The sequence below is a fragment of the Phodopus roborovskii genome, unplaced genomic scaffold, assembly GCF_943737965.1.
Source record: "Phodopus roborovskii unplaced genomic scaffold, PHOROB, whole genome shotgun sequence".
Classification (NCBI taxonomy): domain Eukaryota; kingdom Metazoa; phylum Chordata; class Mammalia; order Rodentia; family Cricetidae; genus Phodopus; species Phodopus roborovskii.
The window spans coordinates 15,237,998-15,255,926 of record NW_026126407.1 but is presented as its reverse complement, the minus strand read 5'-3'; the positions used below and the strand labels follow the sequence as shown (position 1 = coordinate 15,255,926).

Genomic DNA, 17,929 nt, shown 5'->3' with positions numbered 1-17,929 from the left:
TGAGATGTTCTGAAGTGGTTGAAGCAGATCAAAGACTTAAAAAAGAACTGCTGTTTCTTATGAGGACCTTTCTCTACCATTTGATCTTTTCCTGGTTCTACTAAAATGTCCCAACTTGTTCTTATTACTATTTTGCTTTATTTGTTGTAATGTCAATATATGCTTATTGCAAAAGAATAAAAACTAGATGATAAAAAAAGTCCCACATATCACTTAGAGGCGAAATACTGTTAACAGTGTGTATGTGTGTGTGTGTGTGTGTGTGTGTGAGAGAGAGAGAGAGAGAGAGAGAGAGAGAGAGAGAGAGAGTGTGTGTGTGTGTAAACGTGTGAAAGTGTGACTACACATATGTGAATGAAGAAGGCTGAAATGCATCTCCTTGGCCCAGGTGGGCCTCCATGAAAAGGATGGGTGCTGCCTCTTTCTGATGTAGTAGTAAGTGTTTGGGGTCATATTCTTGGGCTGTTAATAGGCAAACATATAAGAATGGGAAGAGTAGGAGGCTGTTAAAAGAAGAAAATATTTTGGCAGAACAGAACATTTGCTACGGTAGCCAAGTGTTCTTAACTTCTTGCATTCCCATGCGAATTTGGCTACTGGAAAAGTATAAACATGTTCTTTTAGTTAAAGTAACTTGAGTAAAAAGTCCTTCAAAATTCAGTTCTTTACACTTTTCTGGGAATGAATGATATGAAAATTATTAGGAAATCCTTCCCCCAAAAAGCTACAATGGGGTTGTTAAGGTGTTTTGTATTTGTGGAAGGCTGGTTCTGGCCATTACCACCTGTACTAAGGAACTGGTCTACAAACATCTGGGTTTAGAAAGCATGTACTTAGAATGCAGTTTCTTCACCAAAGTTACTATTGTTATTTATTAAGATGCTATGGATTGAGCATCTTAAATTTATGTTAGTAATGAGCTACATCCACAGTCTCAAGGATTTGCATTACACTGAAAGACTGTTTGCAATGATCCTCCACCTAGTGCTTCCATGTGCCTCTTCTCACCTTACCATCAATAAACATCAATAAACTCATGCCACATGAGCAATGTAACACATCTACAATCCAATCCTACTTCTCAGTGTGTAAAACCTGCCTTTCATTACCACACATTCACAGCAAGAATCTTATTTGCCTGGAGTGCATGTGGAGGAAGGAGATACCCAGAATACTGTTTGGATTGCACTTGATCCTGGCAGTAACTGAACTTGTACATGTGGGATGTATGTGTGTGTGTGTGTGTGTGTGTGAGAGAGAGAGAGAGAGAGAGAGGGAGGGGGGCAGGGGGAGAGAGCCAGCACAGGAAGCAAGGGGGATTTGGAGGGAGAGCAGCAACAGTGATCATGGTCCCCAAGGCCCTTCTTGCTGTTTTCTTTGTCACAGGCTGCCTCTCGCTCATGCTCTATGCATGGTTGTCTTCCATTCCTAGGATAATCTCCCCTGAGGCAGATGCTATTATCCTGTCTACTTTCCCTCAGGGAACTGAAGTCTGGGAACTCTAAAGACACAAGAAGTAAATATTACAGCTGAAATTGAAGCCAAGGTCTGCTGAGATGGACACATTACTTACTTATTTTTTAAAACCTTTATTTTTTTTTCATGTAATATATTTTGATCATATTCTTCCCCCACCCCTAACTCCTCTCAGGTTCTTCTTACCTCCCTTCCCAAGCCATCTTCATCTTTTTCTCTGTCTCTTTCCCTTGGGAAAAAAATGCAAAACAGGAAAAAAAAACAAAAACAAAAACAAACAAACAAACAAACAAAACAAAAATAACAAAACAAAAAAATTAGACAAAACCCCCGAAACAAAGCATGAGTTCATCTTCTGTTGGCTGATGAGTTCTGGCCTTTTAGCCTGTTCTGAAGTGTGGCCATTATACCCAGAGACACTCCACTGGAGAAAACTTATTTTCATTTCCCAGCAGGTATCCATTGAGGAATACCTTCCTGGTTAGGGGTGGGACTTTGTGGAGGAGGACAGATTTTTAACTATGCTATCTTAAGTCTTCTTCTGATGGCTACCTCTCATTTTGCTCATTTTAAATCTTTTTGGCTGAGATTCAAGCCTATGGCATTATGTGTGCTTCCAAGCTGGCTGTACTCTACCCAGTGGGGTAGTAAACATTTCAATGGTAAAAGTGAAATTCAAGGGCAAACCTTCCTAAAGCTGCGACCTTTTAATTCAGTTCCTCATCTTGTGGTGACCCCAACCATAAAATTATTTTGTTGCTACTTCCTGTCATTTTGCTTCTGTTATGAATTATGATGGAAATATCTGCTATGCAGGATATCTGGTATGTAAACCCTGTGAAAGGGTCATTCAAGCTCCAGGTTGAGAACCGCTGCTCTAGTAGGTGTAATCCCAAGGTCACAACCCCTCACATCTGAGTTAAACAAACTTAATGATGCATGGTGTTTATAAATGCTAACAAGCCTCAGATGGAACAGGGACCACTATAACCCACAGCATACTACTTATTTACTTATTTTAATCTCATTTTGTAGTTCAGTCTACTAATTCTTGGCCTCCTGAGTGCTGATACTGCATCACGATGACTTGTTTTTAATAACTTCCAATGAACAGTGATGATCTCACACACCATGCCCACACCAGAAAGTGAGGCAGACTTGACAACGGGGTCAGAATTGGAAATAATGGGTAGAAAAGGAGAAGTGATGGGAGATGTCATTCTGTATATGTTTTTCATACTGGGTAATAATAAAACACTGTTGGCCAATAGGAAAGGAAGATAGGAGAGACAAGGAGAAAATAGGAAGTAGTAAGGAGGAGTCAAGATGGAGAATCTGAAGAGAATAGAACTGCTAGCTGCCTCTCGCTGGTAAGACCACGTGGAAATACATAGAAATAATTAAGACAGAGCTAGCCGATAAGAAAGTAGTAACTGGCCAACAGTATAATATCAAATACAGAGTCTCTGTGTGTTATTTGGGGCTGGTGCGTTGGCGGGACAAAACCAGCGGCGGCAGGCGGAGAAAAAACATACTCGTTACAGTGAAGTTAAGACAGCTCTAACTTACATTTCAAGGGAGAAAAGAATCTCAAAGCCTTAACCTTTTGTTCTTTACTACAGCATTTAATTCATATTTGACTGATGAGGGAACAGCCAAGACTCCACTGGTCCTACTCTTAGTTTGCTATGTGTCTCTGGGGCTCCTCTTTCCTCATAGGAGAACAATATACCCCCACCCCCGCTTTTCCCCTCAGAGCTATGTACAAATTGCCCACTCTTGTTTGGTCTATGTGTTTTGGCGAAAGAAATGTAAAAACTGTGCTAGTTGAAAAGGGATGAAATGTTGCATAACATTTGGTTTCTCCTTAGGCATTATATTGTCAGGCTTTGGAATTGGCCAGAGAGTGCTGCCTATTTTATAGGTTGACAGTGTTGTGTAGGAGGGTTCTAGGTTCACTTACAGTGATCTTGGCTTTGATGGCTGCCAGTTTCTCCTGGGCAGCTGTGAGGTCTGAGGTGGCCTTGTTCAAAGCTTGACGCTTTGGTTCCACATCACAGAAGACCTCGTAGAACTTCACAATGTTTATTACCCAAGAGCAGAGGCCTGAAGCTGCATAGGACTTGGTGGCCACAAACTCTGGGTTGAATGCAGGGTCTTGCAGATAGGGCCTGATGGCTTTGAGGCAATTCTCATGAATGTTTTCCTTGTCAAAGTGGATTAGGGAATCCAGGAAGCTGTCCACCTTGGCCATGGTGATCTTGGCAGCCTTCCAGCTGCGGTCCTTGGGCACCTTGCCTCCTGGGGCCATGAGTACCATCACTGCAGCACTGACATTGCTAACAGCCAGAGGTGGGGACCCAAATGTCTTCAGCTCTGTCAGGTTGGTCTGAGAAAAGAGGAAGAGGTTGTTAGAGGAAAATGGATGAGTTCTCTTTGTCCTAGGCTGCTAATGGAGTTCGGCTGTGGAGTGATCAATCTGAAAGGGCTTGCTTTGAAGCCTGCAGCAGCCCTCTGAATTTTAAATATCATGACTCATCAAAGGGAAAGCAGAGTGACTCCCCAGTGGCTGCAGAGATCCCTGAATGGTTACTGGAGGAAACTCAGCTATGTTCCTCCAGGACTAAGTGACTTACAGCCCATTAGAAACACACTATTATTTCACATCTAGCTGAGAAATAAAAGGATGCCAATACATCTGTAACATGCAGCATGACATGAATAAAAGATAAGGTTATTATAAATTAATTTCCATCTTGGATTGAAGAGGATAGCACTGAAACTCAACGTTTCTTTCTTCTTCTTCTTCTTCTTTTAATTAAACTGCTTTCTTCCCTGATCTCATTCTAAATACACTTGACTGTCCTTAATGCACAGTGGCATTTTTTGCCAAGAAATAACTCAGATAGAAAGTCATGAGTGGCTTGAGAGTCAGCTGCTGCTGACTGGTCTCAGGTGTGTCCTGTCCTTTGCTACAAGAAGATGTTGACCTTGATCCCAGGCCTCAATGTCCTCATCTGTAACCCAGAAGTGTTGACTCTGACACTCAGGTAACCTGAAAGTGCTGACTCTGACACTCAGGCTTCCCAGCTCTTGGTGCCCTCCTCTGTAATCTGGAATCGGAGCATCATTGATCTGGACATGAAATTGTGGCTGCCAGGGATGAGCATGTGAAGTTGATTCAAGGCAAGCTGTAACATTCACTGAGAAAGACAGGCAAGGCTGTTTTTGCAAGGGTGATTTTGAAAGTGGAGTGGGGAGGTTCTTATTTCAAAGTTTTAGACCTGCAAATTAGCTTGAGCTCCTTCAGAGCTCCCTTCCACAGTGAGGGGAACCAATCTATCACCTCTAGAGGTGGGGGTAGGAGGGGGGAGATGCTCCATTTACTCTTTTCTTCCAGATAAAAAATGCTTTTAATTGAACTATAATTACATCACTATTTCCTTCCCTTTCCTCCTTTCAGCCCCATGGACCCCCCCACAACCCCCTTGAAGTTGATATCCTCTTTTTCTTTGGTTGTGTGTGTGCGTGTGTGTACATAGACATATTTATGAACCCCCCCTTATTGGTTGTCTAGTCCAGAGTGGTCAGACTTGAAAGCATATACACACAAATACCTAAAATGAACTCATAGGTTATACCCACTCTTGAACTCTTTTCATATTTGATCATGACACATTGCCAGCCAGGAGGAAAGAACAGCATAAATTAAGTGGGTGCTAGCATGGGTGGGGACATGTCTTGAGGAGCAAACAAATTGGAGCAAGAATCTTCATCATCTAAACTAGTGAATTAGACACCGTCAATGGATAGAATTAGTAGAAAACATGTATAAAGATATAGGTTCATAACCCAGGTCTTGTACTGTTATGATTTTAATAGAGTTCATTTCAACCCTTTTCATATCCACATATATCTACCAATCAATGGCGATTGTGTTGGTTGAAAAGACAAAAGCCCGCTGGAGTTGAGATGGGCTTTCTTTTATGGCTTACTTGTCTAGGCAGGGTAGGGATTGGGGGCAGTGAAAAGCACAACCACATGTTGAGTGTCCACAGGGAACTCTGGCTATTTTCATGCTTCTCAGTCTCCTTGTGGAGGTTAATTTTCACATATTGATTTTCACATGTTGCAAGGCACTTGGCCCAACTCTCTGGACTCTCTGCCCTGGGACCCTTCCCCCTTTTCCCTTTCAGATTACAAATTCTTTCTGTTGGGATTTGGAAGTGTCCCTGAAAGTGTGAAACTGGGTTCCAAAGGTTGCATTGTTTATTATGATGCTTTGGCTCTTTAAGGAGTCTAGTGGGAAGTACCTGGTTTAACAGGGTATGGCCTCAAAGAGGCTTCTGGGATTCAGGCCTCTTCTCTTCTTTGGCTGGAGGTATAAACACTAGCTCCTACAATGATGCACCACCCTTGACAGAGACCTGATCTTGGTCATGAGCCACCACAACCATAAACCTGAACAAACCTATATTTCCTGTAAGCTGCCAGTGTGGAGTATTTATTATAGCACCTCAGCACTGACTGTTACACTTCCTTTCAGGGGGTCTTAACTTATGAAGCTCATGTCTATCTTAGAATCCTTATAAGAACATTTCTTCCCGGGGCATTTGCATGGCTGGGCCATCCTGTGTTCCTTAAGATCTTACTACAAAGAGTCTCTACTTAGAAACTCTAGCCACAAACCTCTCTTCTCCTTCAGTTTTCCTATCTTAGAACCATGGTGATTTTCTTCAGAAAACTTACTGCAATCTGAAAGTTATCACTTCTTCCTAGCAGACCTACTATACTCTTCCTCAGGAGAACAGGGACCCCTGCTGAACCTCTAAGAACCTGGTTTCCTCTGCTCTGGAGAAACTGTTCTTTGGCCAACACCCACCAGATTGGACATAGAATGGCTGAATGGGGTGAGTGCATGATGGCAACTCAGCTCACATCCTTAGCTTTGCAAGCAGAAGGGAAACAGCCTTTCCTCCAACAGAAGTCAACACTTGAAAATGCCTACGAAAAGGTCTTGTTTAGTGAGGCATAGATCTCAAGCCAGCCACCACAGAGCGGAACACAAGATGGAAAGGAACATTTCTCAGGAGGGAGTAGACACTATTTTCAGTGAACACACATTAGGGGCCTTTGGCACCACTCCACTCCTGCCTCAGACGACAGATGAGAGGAATCCATCTCTCTCTGGAGCAATGGGGCAGGAGTCTCACGGGCATTAGAGTACTGTAAATACTGTTAATGCATGGTTAATGTTTGTTAATGTTAGTGACTTTGGTGTGTGTGTGTGTGTGTGTGTGTGTGTGTGTGTGTTTGCTTTCATTTAAACTTAGCTAAGTACTTAGACTTTGATTTACTTAATTTTTGAATTTTTAAGTCAGTGGGGGATCCTCACCACTATGGCATCAGAAAGCAGAGCCATTCATTTGGAGAAATGACTGTTGTGATTGATGTAAACCTTCTTGCTGTGCCCCCTTTCTGGCTAAATAAGCTAATGCCACCTTCTGTACCACAGAAACCATCTGGTCCCCTCACCTCCACTCCCCAGCTGCCTGCCCTAGCACTCTATCCCTCTGTTGCACATTTTCCTTCATAGCATCTGTTGTGTTTTACTACTTTGGATAAAATAGCTTTATCTGGTTCAGTGTTTCCTGCCTTAGCTAGAATAAACTTCCTAGAAGTAGGAATCTTATGTTGAGTAAAAGGGCCAGCCAAAGAAACACACTCCGACACTGAGACCACAGCCAATTCACTGGCCCTGAAACCAGAGCTAAAAGGTTAAAAAGGGTCAGTGAAAGAAACACACCCTGGCTCTGAAACCAGAGCCAAAGAAGCACTCCCTGACCCTTACCAACTCATCATGGAAACCAACCATTCCTTGGGCACAAAAACAAAACAAAAACAAACAAGCAAAAACCCCAACAACAACCATCAACCAATCCCTGAACAGGAAATTCAGCCAATGTCTGAGCTTGTCCAAGATCAGGGATTGAAATTCAAATAATTTCCACCCTGAAATATTCACCCTGGAAAAACTCTGCCACTAAGAAATCCTATATAAGCCCTGTACCTGTACAGTGGGGAGCTGCCCTTTTCCACCGTGGCAGAGGCAGCCACTCTCCTGGATTCTCTCTCCCAATAAATCTCTTGAATAAGTTTTGGGTAATGACCTTTTGCTGGAATGGAACATGGCAGAGAAGTAACAGCTTTTGTCAGAACAGAGCAGAGATGTAAGGACTCTCATTGGAGCAGAGCAGAGCAGAACTGCTACATCTCTATGGGGAAACTCACAGAGCAGAACATTTTCTCCTAGTCTATCACTATTCCTCTCTGCTACCCATTGACCTTCAGAAGCAGTCTCTATGAGGGAACCCACAGCTACCACACTTTCATAATATGCAAAGAGGGTCACAGAAACCAAACAATAGAACATCCACTCATAAAGATAAACTAGATGACAACACCCAGAATCACTTCAACCATCCTAATTCCAGATGTCTAGACATCAGCACAAAACCACAGACATGAACAAGACAATATGCTTCCACCAGAACTCAGTAACCCTACTATAATAGGGCATGAGAAATGCAATATAGCTGAAGTACAAGACAAGGATCTTTAAATACCATTTATGAATGTGGTCAAGGATGTTAAAAAGGGTTTGAACAAATCACTTAATGAAGTCTGAAAACACAAGGAAGAGTGGAACATAATAATGAGACAGTTCAAGATGAAAGCAGAAACAGAATTATTAAAGGAAACCCAGAATGAAATAAAATTGGAAACAAAACATTTAGGAAGACAAACAGAAATTCATAAGTAAATCTCACCAACAAGATGTGGTAAAAAAGAGTCTTAAGCTTTGAAGGCAAGGCAGAAGAAATAGGTAGCCCAGTCAAAGAAAATGTTAAATTAAAAAAAAAAAAAATCTCGGCACACTGTGAAAAGGCCAATTATAAGAATAATAGGGATAGAGAAGGAAAAGCTGCCCAGATAAAAGGCACAGAAAATATTTTCAAGAATATCATAGAAGAAAATGTCCTGATTCTGAAGTAGGTGGTACCTCCCAAAGTACTAGAAGCAGAGAACCAAATAGGCAGGACCAGAAAAGAAATTCCTATGACACATAATAAAAACACAAAATATTCAAAACCAAGAAAGAATATAAACATTTGCAAGAGAAAGTTCGAGTAACACATAAAGACAGCCCTAATAGAATATCATAACTCCTGACTTCTCAGTGGAGACCCTGAAAACCAGAAGAGCTGAACAGATATTCTTATAAGCTCTGAAAGATCACAAATGCTTGCCCAGACTACTATACCTAGCAAAACCATGGATCATAATAGGTAGAGAAAGAAAAACTCAATAAAACCAAATTTAAGATGTATATTATCATCAATTCAACTCTATAGAAAGTATAAGAAGAAAAACTTCAGTCTGAAGAGGATAACAATAACCAAGAAAACACAGGATACATAATCCCAGTAGAGTAAATCAAAAGAAGGGGGAAACAAAATAACAGGAATCAATAAACACTGCTTGTTGTTAACTATCAATATCAATGGTCTCAGTTCTTTAGTAAAAGACACAGATTAACAGATTGGCGTAGGCATAGCCTCAAAAATTATCTTGTGGATAACTCCAAGCAAGTGAAAGATTTATATAATAAAAACTTTAAGACACTGAAGAAGACATCAGAGGATGGAAAGATCCATGCTCATGGTTCAGTAAGATTAATGTAGTAAAATTGGCCATCCTACCAAAAGCAATCTAAATATTCAGTGCAATCCCAATCAAAATGACAAAACAATTTCCATACAAATTGAAAAAAATCAGCCTCACATGAAAACACAAGTTTCAGGATACCTAAAACATGTCTGAATGATAAAGGAATTGCTTGAGGCATCAGCAACCCTGATCTCAAGTAGCTCTACAGCATTACAGTAATATAATCAGAATGGTATTGACATAAAACACTGATCAAATGATTAAAATTAGAGACCCAGACCCAAGTCCACAGAACTATGGACACTTGATTTTTAGCAAAGAAGCAAAAAATTACACATTGAAAAAACCCAACAACAGCAACAACAAAACATCTTTGACAAATGGTGCTGGTCAAACTGGACATTGCATGTTGAAGAATACAAATAGATCTCAATATACCATAATAACCAAAATTTAATTCCAAATGGATCAAAGACCTCAACATAAGGCCAGATAGATACCTTGAGTCTGATAGAAGAGAAAGTGTGGAATAGTCTTGGACTCACTAGCACAGGAAAAGCCTTTCTGAATAGAACATCAATAGTACAGGTATTAAGGAATGGGACCTCATGATAATGAAAAGCCTCTATATAGCAAAGGATACTATCATTCAGGTAAAACATCAGGGTACAGAATGAAAAAGATCTTCACTGATTACATATCTTACAGAGGGTTAATACAAAGAACTTAAAAAAAAAGAAAGCAACACAATTAAAAATGGTGCATAGATTCAAACAGAGAACTCTCAAAAGATAAAACACAAATGGCCGAGAAATAACTAAAGATATGCTCAGTATCTTCAGTTATTGGAGAAATGCAAATTAAAGCTAGTTTTAGACTTTATCTTCCACCAATCAGAATGACTAAGATCAATAAAACAAATAACAGTTTGTAGAACCTGGCATGGATATATAAAAAGGGGAACCCTCATCCATTGCTGGTGGGAGTGCAAACTTGTACAGCTACCATGGGAATAAGTGTTGGCAGTTTCTCAGGAAGTTGAGAATTTACTGTCACAAGATACAGCTATACCATTCTTGGACATACATTCTACCACAGAAACCCTTGCTCATCCATATTCATTGCTGCTTTATTCATAATAGATAGGAATTAGAAACAGCCTAGATGTCCACCAGCTGATGAATGGATGATGAAAATGCAATGCATTTATACAATGGAATATTATTTAGTTTTAAAAAAAACACTATCATAAAATTTTTAGGTAAGTGGATAGTTAGTAAAAAATCATTCTGAGTGAGTTACTCCAGATCCAAACAGACAAATATTCTATTTATTCTTTTATATGTAAATGTTAGCTTTTAAGCCTTCAATAGGCATGCTACAATTTGTATAACCACAGAGGTTATGTTTTAAGTTAGGAACTAGAGAAAGGGAGAATTCCCCACAAAAGGGGGAATGTAATATTTATTTATTTATGGGAAATGGGGGAGACTTGAGTGGGAGGATTAAATGGGGAAGGGGATAGGTGAAAAGGATAAAGGAAGAAATATAGGGATGAGCAAATAAAACTAAGGCCCATATGGAAACCTACTATATAAAATAAATACATTAATGTATGTGAAAGAAATCTAAGTGGAATCAAATAGTGAGGGAGAGACAACACCCAACTAGATATCTTTCCTAACCAAGTGAACACTCCACTACCAGAAATGGTTTACCTTACATCGAATTGAGTCATTGGATAAAAGAGTCCTATGGAAAATACCAATAACTAAGGCTATTGCCAAGGTTATTGGTCTCTCTAAAAATTGATGGTAAGGCCTATTTCTGAAAATAACAGATTATATATCTCACTGAAAATGGAGAAGTAGATAGGTGCTTACCTAGCGCCTTCATCACTTCTGACTAGAGTTTATGGTACTGAAAGGTACTCTGCATGTTTCCAGAGGAGGAAGGTTAACACTACCCCAGCTACAAATCCAGTGGTCTAAAACAGTGACCTGTCTGCAAGACATGTTGGTACAATAGTGACACAAAAGTTGTGGGAGTCATCAACCACTCTCTAGTTGGTTTTAAGGCCACTCCAGGAAATTGAACCCATGCCTGACAATGTCTGGGTGGCCAAGAACCTTAGACTAGACAGGCCATGAGCTTAGGAGAAAACTAAGTGCTACTGTTCTAAGAAAGACACAGAGCAACAGAAGAACTCCTAATGACATGTTATACCCACTGGTCAGTGTCTCTCTCATTCATTACAAGAGAAGCTTCCTATTGTAGAGATGAGAATTAATACAGAGATCCACAACTGGACAATGTGTAGAGACAGATTTTGGAGCACTCAGTTCTAAATGAGATATCCTTAGGTAACAAGTGTGTGCCTCAAGGCCAGCTTTTTAAAAGTTTAGGTTTTAGTGACTGAACTTAGGTCTTTGTGTATTGTAGGCTAGCACCTTATAGTATGAGCCACCTTCCCAGCCCCATACCATAAAATTATTGGCATAAATTCCAGTCCAATGATAAGTATTTGAAGAGGCCTACATACATCCCCATTCTTCCAATACTGCATAGCACATTTTAGTGTTTAATTGATAGGTTAAGATGGCATTAAACTTTGGTTAGTTTACATATATGTATGTGGGTATACCTATTCACCAGCGAGTCTAAACATTTTCTTCCTTTTAAAAATCCTTATTTTAGATGGATTGGGCACGTTTGGGATGGTAAGGCTCTAAAAAGAAATATTAATATAATGATGCCTAACAATATTCTGCTGTACTCATAGATTTGTGCTTAGCCCAATAAGTGTGTGTGTGTGTGTGTGTGTGTGTGTGTGTGACAGAGAGATATAGAGATAGAGATAGAGATAGATAAAGATAGAGATAGAGATAGAGATAGATAGAGAGAGAGAGAGAGAGAGAGAGAGAGAGAGAGAGAGAGAAAGGGAGAATCAGGTCATTACTAATGACAAGATACAGTTCATGGCATTCATAGCTAAGTAAGACTGATGCTTACTTGACTCCCTTGATAGTACATGAAGCTTCCAGGTCAATACCAGCTTGATCTCCATGTCCTGTGACTCAAGTATGTGATGTTTTATGGTCTTACCAGCAAGCTCTGGAGGGTAACCAAGACCAATAGCAATAACTTGTAATGTTTTGGGGTTCATAGGTCTCATTGTCCAGCAACTCCAATAGACAATTCATTCCTGACAATTGGTCAAGGTGTTGCAAATAACTGACCATGGAGGGTTCAACCCTAATTGGGGCATTTATATCACACCCACTTCCCAAGGCTCAGGGATCATTTTGGAAGAAGGCACAGAAATATTATAAGAACCAGAGGTGATGATGACTGCAAGAAAGTGTTTGCCAGACACAAAAGGCCAGTTGCCCTTAAGAACTCAGAGTTTATGATGGCATGCACAAGACCTGTATAAACTCAAAACAGACAAACATCCAAGTATAGAGAGAAAGGGAAAGGAGAATGGTCACAAAGTCTCACTCCTATCTGAAGAGCTACTAGTAATTAACAGCTGCCAGGAGAGAAAGAGCTATTATTTATTATTTTTCAAGTGTGTGGCCTCTGGTAGGTCTAATTCATCAGTCCCTTGTCAATAACCAGACACCAAGAGTATATAAGCTTCACTAATGGGATACTGTGGGTTTAAAAAATGATGAAGTCAAAGTTAGTGGGTATGGAATAGAGGGTGAATCTTGGAGAAGATTGCAGAGGGGATAAAAATGTTCAAAATACAATGTATGAAATTCTTGAAGAATTATTTTTTTATATAAAAGCAGCTGTGTCTCAATCAATCACAGCAACCATCAGCACAAGGTGCTTATAAAAACATAGTTTATCTTTATTCTCAGTTGAATGGGAAGCAGTTTGAAGCTTAAGGCAGAAATGAAGTGATCAGACTTATGTTTTTGAGAGCTTGATGTTGGGTGGGAAATCTTCCAGCAGGGGCTATGTGAATATGAAAGCTAGGCTACTGAAGTTGTCCAGGGAAGAGAGGAGGATGGATTGGTTTAGGGTTTTGGCTGAGTAAATGTATGTGAGTAAATGTATGTGAGTTAGGAGTCTGTAGAGATCTGTAACCTTCAGCTTGGGCAAGCTGGGATGGAAGGAATGCATGCCTGCATCTTGATGGCTCTTCTTCCAGTGACTTCCTGGGCTCATGTGGGACAAGATCAAAGGAAGCTGGAGGACAAAGGCGATACAGCTCAGTCTTCAGGTCATAGGAACAACAGAATGGGGGAAACTGATGTGATCAGTAGGAGAGAGAGAGAGAGAGAGAGAGAGAGAGAGAGAGAGAGAGAGAGAGAGAGAGAGAGAGAGAGAGAGACATGGATGCTTTTCAACACAGTTTGAGGACTTTTTATGTATAAAGGCTCTCTACATTTTCTCTTACAGATTGAAAGTTTCTTGTTGAATTTTATGGTATTTTGTGCTCTACAACAGTTTAAAGTTTCTGTGTTGTCAAGTCTAGCACAATTTTTTCTCAATGACATTATACTTTATTTCTATTCAAAGAAAGCTTTCACTTGTTTAAAACCTGGGCTGAAGTTTGCTTGTTTTAGGCTTTCTTTCTGATGTGTCAGTCAGTATTTTAGAAGGCAACACTGTCTTGTTCTTTTATTAAAGGAGGGCACACTGTGGAAGATTCAGCAAAGACAAAAAAAAAAAAAAATGAAAGCAAGCAGCGTTCATAGCTTCACTAATACAAGATACTTATGTCCTGGTATATTCTATCGAGTAGATTTCTTGGATCTGTCTTTCTATTAGGCTGACATTCCTCCCTCTTCTGTAACACACACACACACACACACACACACACACACACACACACACACACACACACACATACACCCTATATGTACAGAGACTTACACATACATATTAATCATTCTATTTTTAAACCTTTTTTACTGCAAGCATCAAACTTCTAATGTCATCATTTTATAAATCATGATTTAAAATGAGCAATGTACTGTTCTCTTACTTGAATCACAATTTAGCCAGTTTTATGTTGTTGAAACAATTAAAAATATGAACTTCTAATGACATTAGAGACAAGCTAAAAACCAAATTGGACTTCAATTAGATTTATATTTAACTGATGAATAAATTGGATGATTGATAACAGCAAGAGTAGTCTTGGCATTTCCAAGCTTGATACATGAATTTGTCCACATCATTTCTTAATCCTTCAAAAATGAGGTACAGTTTTCTTCACAGCTTCAACAAATTTCCTTACACTTATTTGTACGTTATGTTTTGGTTGTTATTTTGAAATTGTTTTCCAACTGGCTACTGCTGTTATTAGAAAAGCTATTACATCTTATAATTTATTTTATAATCAGACCCAATTCTTTCCCTTTTATTTGTTTTACTATATTTCTATAACTTGTATGGAAAATTACACATTTATATGCTATCTCATAATAGGTATGTAGTTAATATTTTAATGTATTATTGCATTAGATAAGAATCTAGGACAAGCTCTTTTTAGTAATAGCAGCAAAGGTGGTTGTTGTTGTGCTTTCCCTATGTTAATGGGACTATGTCTCATGCCCTGTTAGTAGGTGCTTTGTCCTTGGGTTGGGTTAATTGTTTTCTGTTGGCAATGTATCCAAATGCCCTTCCATTCCTGCTTTGCTAAGTAATGGTTGTTGAGTTGTATTAAACACCATTGTTACTGTTTGACTATGTAATGCCACTCCCCCAAAGGCTCACAATTTGAAGGCTTTAGCCCTAGATAGTGGTTATTTGTTGAAGCTGTAGAAACTAGGAGGTGATGTAAAGATAGAGATAATAGATTTCTGGGGTCCTTGGGAGTATAATATCCCAGGTCCTTTCTTGTCTCATTCTTTCCTTCTGGTTGGCCATGAACAAAGTTCTCCTGTACCATAGGCTTCCACTGCTGTGATCTGTCTGTGTACAAGGGGCCAAGAGACCAAAGGTATTGAAACATGAGTCAAACTTCCCTCCCTTATGCTGTTTCTGTCAGGTATATTGTCATGGCAACAGTGAAGTAGTAAATGCAGTCATTGTTAACATTTCTCAAAGTGACAACTCAGTTTTTTAGGTATATGACTGGGTGGGTATGGTTATATGAGTAGCTTAATGTATTGTACCATTTGCTGGCATATTGGTATTTCATTGAATTGCTGGATTCACATGATTAGCATTTCATGAGGCTTCATATAGACTGCTCATAAATTAACCAGAAGTTTTATTTTCTTATATGATATCTATCACTTTTAGGATTAATCTTATCCTATAATAAGGGCCTAAAGTAGTCCAATAGGAAAGAAGGCTGCCTAATTCTGTTAAGCTGTATTTCTAAAAATTATTTGAGTATAAAAATCTGTTTTAATATTGCTTATTAATAAGCTAAAAGTCAAATGATGGACTGAAAGAGAATATGACAATGTATATACCAAGAATTAATAGAAACAATTGCAGAACAATAGTATAAATTAGTAGGAAAATGAAATGGGCCATCTCTCTATGCCACAGCCAGGCTCCAGGCTTCTGCTAGGACCTTCCCTATCTGCAACCACCCATAGGTCCATTCTGGGTTGCCTCCACCACCTCACTAGGTACATAGACTTCCTACATCAGTCTCCAGGGTCCCACCTATGAACAACCCTGCTCTCCCCATCCATGCTTTCCCTGCAACCCACCATATTTAGTTTTGGTTCCACCACCAGTGCACCAGGCCTAGCCTGGCCTTCCCCTGACTTCAGTACAAAAGAGCTCTATGTTTGGGCCAAGATCCCCCCATCCCTATCCCCCAAGCCATATGACTTTACCTTGTCATAGTCAACCTTTCCACTTAGACAAAGCCACCCCCACAATCCATGCTTGGAACAGGAAGCAAATCCTGTACACCAGCCCAGTGCCTTTATCCACATGACTTCATGTCACACAAGCCATTTCCAACCTTTAGACCTTTTCTGCAATCATGTCTTCTCTTTTCCCTAATTTATCCTGTTCATAAACACAGAATAAAGGAAGTCCATATGCCCAGATCTTATCACAAAAATATCAACAATATGAAAGACCAAGCCAGTATCTACTCTCCAATCCTACCAGTCATGTAGAAATATTTGCCATTGAGAATTACCTAGATGAACTCCAGGACATAGAATGTAGAAGAACAATAATAAACTTCATCAATGAACTCCAGTTGTTTAAAGACGACACTTCGAAACAGCTGGGTGAAATGAAGGAGCAAAAGCCCAAGTAGAATAAACATCTAAATGATGTCTAAGAAAAGACAAACATACAGCTAATGGGACAATCCAAAACCTGAGAATGGAATTGAGTCAGGGGAGAGAAACAGTGAAGATGACTCAAGCTGAAATGAAGATGAAATTGAAAAACCCAATAGCACAACTAGAAAACTGAAAGAAAAGCCTTATACATAGAATGAATCAAGAAGACGACAGAATATCAGGCCTCAAGGATAAAGTAGAGGACCTAGACAAAATAAAGGAATATGAAACATTAAAAAATAAGAAAGCAACACACAGGGAATATGGAACAACATAAAAACAAACAAACAAAAACAACAACAACAAAAACCTCCAAACCCCCAAACCCCCAAATCCCAAACTTTTGACTTACAGAGATCAGGGAGAAGAGCCCCAAGTCAATGGCGTACATCAGGCTCTCAATGTAATCATAGAAACTAAACTTCCCCCAAATAAGGAAAGATACACCTGAACAAATAAAACAAATACAAGAGATACACAAATGGCCAAATAGACAGGACTAGAAAAGGAAACCCCCATGGCATATCATAGTTAAAACTTTTAAGTGTATATATTACAAAAAAAGTATGTTGAAAGCCGCAAGAAGAAAACTGCAAGACATATGTGAAGGAAAACCCTTCAAAAACAGTTGATTTCTCAGTGGGAACTTTGAAAGCTAGAAAAGGCCACACTAGAATAACATATCAAGCAAAACTATTCGTCCTGATTGAAGAAGAAAGAACTTTTCCATGGCATAAGCATCCTAAAAAAATTAAAACGACACAAAGAAAATATAGTTGGGTTCATTTCCCCAGCCCATGTAGAGTCCATTCCCTTGCTGGGCCACTTGGGAGGCAGAGGCAGGTGGATTTTAGTGAATTTGAGGCCAGTCTGGTCTACAAAGTGAGTTCCAGGACAGCCAGGACCACACAGAGAAACCCTGTCTTGAAAACACGCACGCATGCACACGTGTGCGCACACACATACCACACACACACACACACACACACACAGAGATAGATAGATAGATAGAGATAGATAGAGAGAGAGAGAGAGAGAGAGAGAGAGAGAGAGAGAGAGAGAGAGAGAGAATGAGAATATTTTGGGCTGAGTGAGCATAGTAGATGGACTGTGGAAAAAATACAAAGCCACAGTTACTAAAACATAAAACACCACTGAGAGCACCACCATCACCAAAATCCAGCACCTGACCACAATTTACACACACATTTGAATAAGAACTTTAAATAAACTTTAAATATTAACAATTTCAATTCTTCATTCAAAAGATACAAACTGACCAAATGGATCAAGAAAAAAAAATCCATCTATTTTCTGCCTATGAGAAACACACGTTAATTTTTAAAATATAGCACCACCTTAGAGTAAAATGATGGATAAAAGTATTCTGATCAAATGGGACCAGGAAACAAGAAAGTGTCATTATCCTAATATTTGAG

At 39.5% G+C, this 17,929-nt stretch overlaps 1 protein-coding gene across 1 annotated transcript in view; it reads right to left on the bottom strand.

Annotated features, from left to right (window-relative positions):
* Positions 1-17,929, bottom strand: part of Dnah9 (dynein axonemal heavy chain 9) — a 329,177-nt gene that overhangs the window by 88,937 nt on the left and 222,311 nt on the right. Inside the window, exon 50 of the mRNA XM_051180369.1 lies at positions 3,440-3,865. Within this exon, the coding sequence (XP_051036326.1) occupies positions 3,440-3,865 (426 nt within the window). The remainder of the gene's footprint in view (positions 1-3,439; positions 3,866-17,929) is intronic.